Raw genomic sequence first — 12773 nt, forward strand, 5'->3', positions numbered from 1 at the left:
AAGCATTTGGATAGATCTTAATTAGGGACAGTCAACATGGCTTTGCGCATGGTAGGTCATGTCTAACCAAATTTACAGTTTTTCAGGGAAGTTACCAGGAAATTTGATGAAGGAAAGGCAGTGGACTTTAGCAAGGCCCATGGCAATGTCCCAGATGGGTAGATGGTCATGTAGGTTCAGTTGCTTGGCATTCAAGATGAGGTAGTAAATTGGATTAAACATTGACTTCTTGGGAGAACCTGTGTGTGGTGGTAGATGGGTGCCTCTCTGACTGAAAGCCAGTGACTAGCAGTGTGCTGCAGGGACCAGTGTTGGGTCTGTTGTTTTGTCATCTATATCAATGATCTGAATGTGGTAAATTAGATCAGCAAATTTGAGAATGACACCAAGATTGGGGGTGTAGTGGACAGCGTGGAAGGCTATCAAAGCTTGCAGCTGGATCTGAATCAGCTAGAAAAATGGGCTGAAAAATGGCAGATTGAATTTACTGCAGACAAGTGTGAGGTGCTGCACTTTGGCGGACAAACTAGGGAAGAGCTGGGTACCACACATTGTGACACCAACATAGCACGCCCACAATGCTCAGCAGAACAACACAGAACATGACAAACAGAACACAAAAGGCAACACAACAGCAACAAAACCAGCCCCTTTCCCCTCTTGTACCCAGTCACATACACACAGTCCACCAACCCCAGAACAGGCCTCCAATGGACTTGCAGACAACAGGTCTCCAACTTCCCAGTGGACGGGCAGACCCGCAGACCCAGACCTATATATAGTTCATAAATGCTTGAAAACTGGATAATTGGTTAGTAAAGCTTATGTAATCCTGGAATTCAAAAATAGATTTTAAAAATGTTGGAGTATAAGAAAGTGTGCTTTTGATCTGACAATTATTTTTATGGATGATGACAAAATTATTCATCACCTTCAAAAGGAAATTAATTCTTAATAGAATTTGCATGCTCTCCCTGTGCATGTACAGGTTTCCTCTCAGTCCTGTTGTTTCTCCTACATTGTGTGTGTGTTTTGGGGTGGGGAGGTGTAGGAAAATCAAGGTAATAGAGGAGAGAATAGGTTGGTCGAGAATTGGAAATGATGGGGTTTCCCAGAGAGGCAACATAGCCTTGATGGGCCAAATATTCTCCTCCTGTACTGTAAGAAAAAAATTGAGCATTTTGCACATGCAAACTCATGTGATAACCTACTTTGACAATGTTAAGTAATTAAAATCTTTAAAATACAGAGTAGTATAAATATTGAAGTATACACCAACACTTTTCAAGAGACTCCTAGACATTTTGTTCACCCATTCATTTCCTATGTCTGTATTTTTTTTATCTCTTTTATATATTTATCCAGTGGCTACATTTCAATCGGAGTTTGAGGAGATTTGGTATGTCACCAGAGGTGGTCACAAATTTCTACAGATATACTGTGGACAGCATTCTAATTGGGTGCAACACCGCCTGGTATGATGTGAGGGGGCACTGCACAGGATCTTAAAAAGCTGCAGGAAGTTGTGAACTCCGTCAGCTCCATCCTGGGCACTAGCCTCCATAGCAATCAGGACATCTTCAATGAGCAATGACTCAAAAATGCAGCATCCATCATCAAGGACCCCCATCACACAGGACATGCCCTCTTCTCATCAAGGAGGTGGTACGGGAGCCTGAAGGCACACTCAATGATTCAGGAACAGCTTCTTCCCCTCTGCCATCAGATTTCTGAATGGACATTGAACCCATGAACTACTTTCATTGTACTGCTTATTTATTTTTTGATGTATTTCACAACATCTGCCAGTGATATTAAACCTGATTCTGATTCTACTGAATACATGGTACCCAGAGCCTTCGGCACTTCTTGACGTACATTGTAAACAATATTGTAATTGTAATGCAAGGGGCTTGTTGCATTGATTTATCTCCTGTCATTCATGTTTATGTGTGCTTACTTCCTAACTATATTTTTCGCCAGCTGAATCCAAACCAAAATTATTTTAAACAGTATTTATTAGTTTGGACTTACCAGCAGGGAAAAAAACAACATGATTTAACTATCCATTCATTGCTGTTTATTTGGCCATCCTTTTACATCTGATTAAACTTCAGATTCATTCATGTTTCACGATTTGGATATCTGATTTGAAATGTACTGTGATTTGAATGCTAATAAGCCAAATACTTGTTGCAATTAATCTCTCATATTTGACCTATGATATACAAACAGTGATAGAGAGGTTCAATCTCTGATTCATTCATTAGGCACATTCAACTGCAATCTTTTGTGCAGTACTTCAAAATGATCCCAACTCTCATTTGAAGGGGTTCGACAAGCAAATGCAGACGATACTTTTTAGTTAAATAGTTCTACATAGTTTAAAGTTCCAAATAGTTTAAATATGTTTTAGCTAAAGAGCTACATTCAACATGTAACCAATATCTTAAATCTGCTTCACTGTGTCCTCTCCAATTTACCTGTACAGATCTACTGTGGGTGTCCATGACAGTACTAGTGGGATCACAAATAGACCTTGTGGAGAAAGGAATCCTGTCTTGTGCACCTGACCATCTCTGGGTCACTGTGAGCCATCAGCAACTCCAGAACTGGATTCCTCCACCATCTATAATCTGGTGATCCAACATATCCCTCATTCTATCATTAAGATCAAGTTTGGAGACTAATCCTTGATAAACAAGGAGTAAAGAAGGACATGGCAATAGCAGAACAAGATGTTCAAAAACATGAGGTATCAACCTGTGATTCTGCAACATTGGCTAGAATGAAACCCTGCAAGCACCGTCAGTCACTGCTGCAGATTTCCAGCATCCTTAGTTTTCTAATTTTCCACACGTGAACTTCAAGATTCAGAATAGTTTATTGTCACTCTTCAGTACACAAGCGTAAAGGAGAAAGAAATGATTGTTACTCTGAACCTGACGCAACATTAAAAAAAAACACAAATAGCATAAAGAAACAAAAAACTAAATATAAGAGCAATCCTATAAAACTAAATATATTCCTGTAGGTAACTGTTATATACAAGGGTGATGTACATGTAGTGGCGGTGGAGTGGGTTAATGGGTGGAGGCTTTGATCAGCCTGACAGCTTGGGGGAAGTAACTGTGTTCCAGTCTAGTGCTCCTGGCATGGGTGCTGAGTAGCTTCTTCCCTGATGGGAGTGGAACATGCAAACTAAACAACAGAAGTAGCAATGAAATAGAGCTAAATAATCCCAAAGCCAATAGATCAATTCAAACATCCAAAGGCTTGCCATTTCCTACAATGAATGGTGATGTTGAATTAAATGACTATTGGAGGAGGAGGTGGCAATAATATTCTCTGTCTCAGTGGTACCACAGCTCAACTTAAGTGACAATCACATGCCTGAAGAATTTGCAGCCATCTGTAAACAGAGGAGTCAATCAACTATATCCTGAATTCATTTTACTGAGGCCATTATTCACCCCTTCTGATATCAAGAAGTGACTGAGAGCACAGACCACAACAAAGGCTATGGAACAGATAAATGTATTTCCAGTGTTTATGGTTTATTCTCCAGAGCATACCACAGTTCTATCTGAGCTTGTTCTGTACAGTGAAAATAAGCAAAAGGCGGTATATCAACACACACAAAATACTGGAGGATCTCAGCAGGCCAGGCAGCATCTATGGAAAAGAGTAAACAATCGCTGTTTTGAGCCAAGACCTTCATCAGGACTGGAAAGAAAGAGAAGAAGCCAAATTAAGAAGGGGAGTGGAAAAAGAAGTACAAGGTAGTAGGTGATAGGTGAAACCAGGAGAGGGGGAGGAGTGTGAAGTAAAGAACTGGGAAGTTGATTGGTGAAAGAGATAAATAGCTGAGGAAGGGGGAACCTGATAGGAGGGCACAGAAGGCCATGGAAGAAAGCAAAGGGGGAGGAGCACCAGAGGGAGGTGATGGACAGGTAAGGAGATAAGGTGAGAGATGGAAACAGGAAAGGGATTGTTGAAGGGGGAGCAATTCCTAGAAGTTCAATGTGGGAGCGTGGAATGTGCACTGCCAGCGACAGTGGTAGAGATGGATACAATAGGGTCTTTTAAGAGACTCTTAAATACGTACATGGAGCTTAGAAAAATAGAGGGCTATGCAGTAGGGAAATTTGAGGCAGCTTCTAGAGTAGGTCATATAGTCGGCACAACATTGTGGGCTGAAGGGCCTGTATTGCGCTATATATTTTCTATGTTCTATGTTCAAAATTGATATTCGTGCCATTAGGTTGGAGGCTACCCAGATGGAATTGAAGGTGTTGCTGCTCCAAACTGAGTGTGGCCTCTTCACGGCAGTGGAGAAGGCCATGGACTGACACGTCGGGATGGGAACAGGAAGTAGAATTGAAATAGGTGGCTGTAGATGTTGGATAATAAAAAACTGAGCATGTTGGAAACACAGGTACCCGCGCAAGGCTTCATGGTCATGTTAGTCTTTCTTGGGGTAAACACAAGTGTCCCATATTTGACTGCTACTTTTGTCCCTTGTTTGGGAGTGAGAAAGTTGGCAACCCTAACTGTAAAAGACATGTTGAGGTGAGTTTAACCCTACTTGAACACCCCACACACCCTCCCCCCCGAAAGTCGGCCAGTCCGCAAGAATATTGTCAATATTAAACCGGTCCATGGTGCAAAAAAGGTTGGGGACCCCTGCATAAAAGCATGCAGACATGGTCAAGAGGTTTAATTGTTGTTCTTACCAAACAAAAGAATGGGGAAGAAATGTGATCTAAGTGACTTTGACCGTGTAATGATTGTTGGTGCCAGACGGAGTGGTTTGAGGATCTCAGAAACTGCTGATCTCCTGGGATTTTCATACACAATAGTCTCTAGATTTTACAGAGAATGGTGCAAAAACAAAAAAAAAAATCCAGTAAGTGGCAGTTCTATGGGTGAAACACCCAGTTAATGAGAGAGGTCAGAGGAGAATGGCCAGACAGATTCAAGATGAGGGGAAGGCGACCGCAACTTAAATAACCATGTGTTACAACAATGGTATACAGAAGAGCATTTCTGAATGCACAACACATCAAACCTTGAGGTGACTGGGCTACAGCAGCAGAAAACCACACTGGGTTTCATTTCTGTACCTAATGAAGTGGCCACTTTTGTAGATCTGGACACAATTATTCCAGCTAACATGAACATGGGTTTCTCCAACTTGCATTATTTTCCTCACCCCTCCCTCCCCCCTTCTCTTCTCTCTTTTCCCATTCCGCTTCCACTTTCACCCTTTCTCTTCTGTTCACCTGCCCATTTTCTCCTTCTGGCACTCCTCATTCCCCTTCTATCCATGGTGCACTGTCCTCTCCTATCAGATTCTTTCTTATTTTGCCCTTTGCCTCTTCCACCTACCACCTCCGAGCTTCTAACTTCTTCCCACCTCCCTCCACTCACTCACCCACCTTTCCCCTTGGCTGGTTTCATGTATTACCTGCCAACGTGTACACCTTCTCCTCATCCCACCTTCTTATTCTGGCTTCTGCCACCATCCTTTTGAGTCCTGATGAAGGGTCTTTACCCAAAATGTTGACCTCTTATTCCCGTCCATAGATGCCGCCTAACTAACCATTCCGTATGCTGCTCAAAGTTTCCAGCACAAGCAGAAAGTCTTGTGTTTACAATTGTAATATTTCAAATTTATGACCGCTACAAAAAATGTCAATGTTTTAACTGAATTTTTTTTGCTTTCCACTCTCATATCTTCTTGATGATAACGCAATAAATAAAGGTAACAACAACTTCTATCTGCATTTTTGTAACTCCCCATGCATAACAAAAACATTGAAGCATGAGGAAACAAAATAGGCTGCTGTAACAAAATGCTTATCCAAATGCTTATTTCAGAGAGGTAGATTGTTTGGAGTTTTAAGCAAGGTAGAGGAGAACGTCTCCATAAAGTAACACAACCAGGTGGATAATGTATGTTTTAAATATTGAAAATGTATTTCTTGAGTTACTGAAAACAAGATATATGGTGTTAAAATAGAATATGAATTTGTGCAAAAACACAAACCTACCTTTTACTTCCAATTGGTTACTTTCCCTACTGGAATCCTTAATTTGTTCTGACTTAGCCTTGACATTTCTTAACTCACCTAAAATTAAACATGCAAAACATTAAAAAACTTACATAAAAAAAGGTTCTACTTATGGAATCACAGAATAATAGAACAGCTATGGCACAGGGACCACTGCCTTCCAAGTCAAATCCAGCAGCAATCGCATCCCTCTGGTCTTTCTGGGATCAGGAGCAAGACACATAGTTTGTTAGGTATGCTAACAGTCTAGATGTGAATGTAGCAGTTATGATTGACAAGTTTGAAGATGACTGAAAAATAAGAGAGGAGAGTTGTCTTTAACAACAGACGATACCAATGAGCTAGCAAGATGAGCAGAGCAGTAGCACATGAAACTTAATTGAGATTTGTGAAGTGATGCAATTTAGAAGCATGAATAAGACTAGGAAAAATCAAAAGTACTATGAAGTACTGAGGAACAGAGGGACTTTGGTGCACAAGTCCAAACACTCGTGAAGGCTGTAGCACAGGTAAGCAAGCCTGGCCAAGGCAAAGAATACAAGAACAGAAAGATTATGCTACGTATTTATAAAACAATAATTAGGCCACAGTTGCAGTGTTGTGCACAGTTCTTGTCACACCATTGAAAGATGTAAATGCACTGGGGAGGGGGTACAAATGTAATTCACCAGGATGTTGCTGGGATGAAGCATTTCAGCTATGAAGGGAGACTGGATCTATGGAAAAAGCTGAGTGAATAATTTTTTTAAAGTTTTAAACTGGAGAATGTAGGTTCAAAGTCAGGAATAGTAAACAGAGAAGATTTGAGGAACATTGTTTTCACACAATGAGAATTTGAAATATGAACACACTGACTGAAAGGCTGGTGGATATAGGCAATTTGATAACATTTTAGTACTAATAAAATCGATGTAATGGACCAGGAGCAGGACGTGGGGATTAGAATAGTTAAGAACTTGCATGATAACAGTAGACTGAAACAGCCTGATATTTATCCCCATCATACACTCACAGAATGAGCCACGCAACTATTAATGCAGATGTAGCAAAGCTGGCATCAAATCTGATGGGTCAAGTACGACATTCACCAATATTCCCACACATGGTCACAGAGTACCGGAGGAAAGTGAGAACGCTTCTCCCAAATTCTGCAAGTCCCTTACATTAAGCAGTATAACATAAACTGATCCTATTAAATATTTTTCATCCTGAGCCTTCAAGAATTTGAGCAGAATTTTTTTTTCTAAACCACGCTTTTGATGGAGTAGTGTGCAATAAAGATCAGCCTGTAATCTAAACACTCTGCAGCAGAAACAACAAATTACTAAGTGGGCTGAATATAAGTGTGACGGGGTAGAAATGCATCTCCAGCAAAGGAGATGTACGGTGCTCCTTCACTCCACTAGCCTGCAGGTCACTCTCGAGTAGTGCCTGCTTAGCCCCCTCCTCCCAATCAGGAGTCACGGGAGCATCTGATGCATATCACGTCCTGGTTGTGCCACCACTGACGTCAGGCAGGCAGTCTCTGAAGAGTATTGACAATACTCGTCTTGTAAAGACACTGCCCAGAAGAAGGCAATAGCAAATGACCTCTGTAGAAAAATTTGCCAAGAACAATCATGGTCAAAGACCATGATCGCCCACGTCATATGACAGGGCACATAATGATGTCATATGACATGGCACACAATGATGATGTCATACGACACAGCGCATAATGATGATGGTGAATGGAATAGCAGAAAACCATGTGCATTTAGGAGCATGCGGCAGGATGTAAGAACCAGGCAACCATGTTTCCATGTTCCTGAGATCAATATGCATATTTGGACATTAACATGGGAGCAAACATTGGGAAGTACTACAATAAACATGTCAGTTTTGAAAGCACTCAAGAGATCACTTTGTGAAATTATGACCATTAAATGCTAGAGTGCTGTCCATCATGTTTGTGGAATCCAAAACATGAAAAAAATCTGCAGGTGCTGGAAATCCAAGTAACACACACACAAGATGCTGGAGGAACTCAGCAGGTCAGACAGTATCTGTGGAAAAGAGTATAGTCGATGTTTTGGGCCGAGACCCTTCATCAGGACTGTTTGTGGAATGTTCAGCAGCGCAAAGGCACAAGTAACTTCGATGGTAACTTTTTATAGATGTAGAAATTATAATTTTTACAATTAGGAATTTATTGATATTCACAATAATAACATTCTATCCTCTAACTGGAAAAATAAATTCTGATTTCTTAGCCTTTCCTTTTTTACTTGTTGTTTAATATGCTTACGAAATCACTTCGATACGAGGCAGGTTTCCACTCCTATGATGGTGAATGCTTGACAATTTGAAGCTTTACAGTCATCAAGCTGCCTATCCAAGCTAGCCTTATTTAGCCTATGGACATTTCACATCCATTGTACTTGTCCAATTGTCTTTTCAAGGTTTTTGTTGTAACTGCCTCAAGCACCTTATGTTGGTAGTTAATTCCATATGCCCTCTGTTAAAAAAGGTTGTCCCTCAGGTTCCTGTTAAAATTTTTCCCCCCTCACCTTAAACTCATGTTCTCTGGTTTGTGATTCCACAATCCTGGGGAAACGATAAGTATATTCACTCTGCATGATCTTATACAATCCTATAAGATCACTTCTCTGTTTCCTGTATTCCAAAGAAAAATGTCTTCGCCTGTCCAGCTTCTCCCTATAACATAGTCCCATGAATCTGAACAACTTCCCCGTAACTCATTAATGGATTCTCTCCAGTTTAATAACTCTTTCCTACAGACTTGTTTTTTTCTGAGCGCTTGAGATTCACAATCCAGATTAAATGATAGTGGGTAGTTTCATGAATGTTTGACCTGTGTTGTTCACATGGTATTGTGATCTAAGATCGCAATGTGGCTAAGCATCAAATGGAGTTACCTGCTTACCTATACACTGTAGCTGTCCAGTTGTATAAGATCTGTTTCTATAATGGCTTAGATCTAAGTTTTACAAGTTTCTGTGTAATTGCCTTTGAATACTTTTTCACTGGGTTAGTCATACATGGTGATAAAATGGCAGGTCACTTCTGAAGAAGTGTATGCAGACACTGCCAAAATGAGTGTACTTGGTGGAATGCCCATCTTTGAATGTAGTTGCTCAGTAGTTTTGCAAGAAGCCATCGAGATTCTTGGGCATGGGCCAATTTTCCTTTAATGTTCATATTATTCCCTTAATAGTCATATAAATCTCTGTATCATTGGTGCGATTTTAACATGGTAAAGCCTACATAGATTGCAAGGTTTCTGAAATTATCAACAATTAAAGGATAGGCCTCTCCACACTATGGAATGGCAAGTCGTAGGAAGGAAGAAACAAACTTTCAAATAGCAGCATTTTGCCTTTTTTTACTAGAAACTAACTACTGTCATTGATAATCACAAACAATTGATAACCAAGATTTAAATCTGAGACCGCATAGTAGCTTATTGGTTAACACAACCCTTTACAGTATTGGCAACCCGGGTTCAATTCCTGCCACAGCCTGTGAGGAGTTTGTATGTTCTCCTCATGACCACATCAGGAGGGCTTCCTCCGGGTGCTCCAGTTTCCTCCCACAATCCAAAGACATGCCGATTGGTAGGTTAATTGGTCATTGTACATTGTCCTGTGAGCAGGCTAGGATTAAATTGGAGGTTGCTAGGCTATGCGGATCGAAAGGCCGGAAGGGCCTATTCTGTGCTGTATCTCAATCGATCAATCAATAAATAAATAAGCCATGTTTCATAGGGTATCTCTGGACACTGGTTATGTTTCCAGCAGGGTTTATGTTATGGTCACATGATTGATCTTTTCCGCCCAATGACGAACTTCAGGGAACTTTTCCCTTAATAAGTATGCATAATCCTTTATTAACCTTCGTAGGCAATGTCAAAAAGCTTTCCACTGGTGACCGTACGATAACAATCAAATTACCTCATAACACAAGATGAAGTGCAATCATGAGTTCATCTTAAAACTTTCTGAAAATCTTGCGGCATATTGCTTTTTCTCTGATTGACACAGCTTATATCAAAGTTGAAAGTTAATTTATTATCAAGATAAGTATAAATTGCCTTGAAAAAATCCTCAGCTCCCAAACCCATTTCCACATTTTACTGCTTCATTTTCTAACTTAAAAATGTATTGAAGTAGGTTTTTTAAGCTAATAAACAAAACTTTGTGAATCATGTCAAATCAACTCAATTTGTTGTTGTAGAAAATTGGAGGATTACCTGAATACATCCCTATCCTCTCTCTCTCTCCGTGTAAGGTCCAACAGTATGGTAGATTTTCAACAGATCAAATCAAAATGAAGACAAAAGAGCATTCAAAACAAGTCAGGGAAATGATAATAGAGAAGCACAAATCTGAGGAAAGGTACATGACCATCTCAAAGGTATTGAACATACCTTGGACTTCAGTGCAATCCATCACGAAAAAGTGGGAAAAAATATGAAACTATAACCACATTGCTTAAGTCAGGCTGCCCCTCTAAACTTAGCTGCCAGAGAAGAATGGTATTCGTAAGACAGGCTACTGTGATGCCAACAGTCACTCTGAGTGAGCTGTAGAAGTCAGTGGATGCAACTGGAAATGAAATTCACAGCTCCACAATCTCTAAGGCCTTGCACAATAAGGGTATTTATGTAAGAGTGGCAAGGAAGAAGCTGGCTTAAAAAAAAAGCCTGTAAGACTTTGCAAAGTATCACTTAGAAAATACTGTAAAGAAGGTGATGTGGTCAGATGTCACTAAAGTGGAACTTTTTGGCCTCAACATTAAGTGGTACAAGTGGTGCATATCTAATATTGCGCTTCCGTCAGTTAATACTACCCCTACCTCAAAAGCATGGTGGAGTTAGCATCATGCTATGGGGATGCTTCTCAGCAGCAGGGCCTGGAAATCTGGTCAAGATTCATGGGAAGATGAATCTTGATAAATACAGAATTCCTGAATAAAAACCTGCTAGCCTCTGCCAGAAAGCTTAAACTAGGGAGGAGGTTTGTCTTTCAGTAGGACAATGACCAAAGCACACTGCCAGAGCAACCATGGAGTGTCTTCAAATGAAGAAAATCGATGTCCTTCAGTGGCCCAGAGTCCTGACCTTAACCCGATCGAATATCTCTGGTAAGAGTGCTGTCCACCACCACTCCCCAACTAACCTGGCATAGTTTGAGCAATTTTACAAGAAGGAATGGACAAATCTTGATTCATCATGTTATGCAAAGCTAATAAAAAGATGACTGGTTAGAGCAGCTGCAAGAGCTGGTACAACTAAATACTGAGCAAAGGGGGATGAATACTTTTGAACTGCTGACATTTCAGCTATTGAATATTTAGCTTTTGATGCTTTACAATTTTCCCTGTTTTTGGCAGTGCACCTTGTAGCTGTGCTCATTGGTGGTATATGATGTGTTCTACTTCTGAAACTAAATTGCTCTGTTACTTAATGATAAATTAACATATAGTTATATTGCACGGTCTGCAATGTGATCTCATTTGATAACTAATCTGGAGTTGGACACTTCTCTCTAACTTGTCGAGTTGCTTGTCAATGACATATGAGATAATCAGCAGGAGTTAATTTCACAGCTGACATGCGGCTCAATCAGAATTCTGGACTTTAAGCATCCTGTACCTGATGTAAGTGGACATTCAATTTCTAGGACTGCTAGAGTGATTCACTGGCAGTTTAAGGTCATTTACAGATAGATCATAAAACCGCAAGATACAAGAGCAACATTACGGCATTTAGCCTATCGAATCTGCTTTGCCATTCTATCATGGCTGATTTATGATTTCTCCCAACCCCATTCTCCTGTCTTCTCCCCGTAACCTTTGATGGTCTGACAAATGAAGAAGTTATCAAGCTCCACTTTAAATATTTCTTGGCCTCCACAGCTGTATGTAGAAATGAATTCCACAGATTCACCACCATCAGGCTAAATAAATTCTTCCTCATCTCTGTTCTAAATGGACATCCTTCTATTCTGAGACTGTGCCCTCTGGTCCTAGACTCCCGCACTATAGGAAACATCCTCTTCATATCCATTCTGTCTAGACCGTTCAACATTCAAGTTACTGCTGTACACATACAGATAAATTTTGTATCTCCAGCCTGACAAGAAAATGAAGGAAAGTTAGCTCACTGATTTTCAGAACAAGCAGTCAGTCAAGATCTTTTCTGTTGAATTACAGTATGAATGAGAAACTGAATTCTGTATCAGGTTGGAAATGAAGTGTGGTTGTTTGGTTAACATATTACTGTTCCACAGAACATCATAATCTTTATTTACTTCAAAATATTTTCAATGTTTGTTTCCTTGAACAGATTTGATTGACTTATTTTAGATATGAGATTGTATTGCTTTAAGTTCTTCCTCCACAAGGTGCAATGTTGTCCTCTGTTACTATTCAGCAGTGGTTGATAGGTAGAGTATTTCTTTAGTTATTGTTCACACAAAGAAAGAAGTACTCAGCTCATTTTAATTTGGATAGCACCAGTTCTCTGCCTGCAGTCTCATTTCGCTACATTTTATTCTAAATTTAAATTATGATACTCCACTCAAGAAAGTGGAGGGATGGGTTAGTAAATTTGCTGATGACACAAAGGTTGGGAATGTTGTGGATAGTGTGGAGGGCTGTCAGAGGTTACAGAGAGACATTGATAGGATGCAA

The 12773-nt window shown here is 40.2% G+C and overlaps 1 protein-coding gene across 4 annotated transcripts in view; it reads right to left on the reverse strand.

The window, feature by feature from the left end:
- Positions 1-12773, reverse strand: part of LOC140200264 (dual specificity calcium/calmodulin-dependent 3',5'-cyclic nucleotide phosphodiesterase 1A-like) — a 293234-nt gene that overhangs the window by 39570 nt on the left and 240891 nt on the right. For 2 of the 4 annotated variants that reach the window (XM_072263338.1, XM_072263327.1), the window contains exon 16: positions 6057-6134. The exons of the other annotated variants lie outside the window; for them this stretch is intronic. In XM_072263338.1, coding sequence (XP_072119439.1) covers positions 6057-6134 — 78 coding nt within the window. The remainder of the gene's footprint in view (positions 1-6056; positions 6135-12773) is intronic. 4 annotated transcript variants of the gene reach the window in all.

Source organism: Mobula birostris, chromosome 1 (assembly GCF_030028105.1).
Source record: "Mobula birostris isolate sMobBir1 chromosome 1, sMobBir1.hap1, whole genome shotgun sequence".
NCBI classification, from domain to species: Eukaryota; Metazoa; Chordata; class Chondrichthyes; order Myliobatiformes; family Myliobatidae; genus Mobula; species Mobula birostris.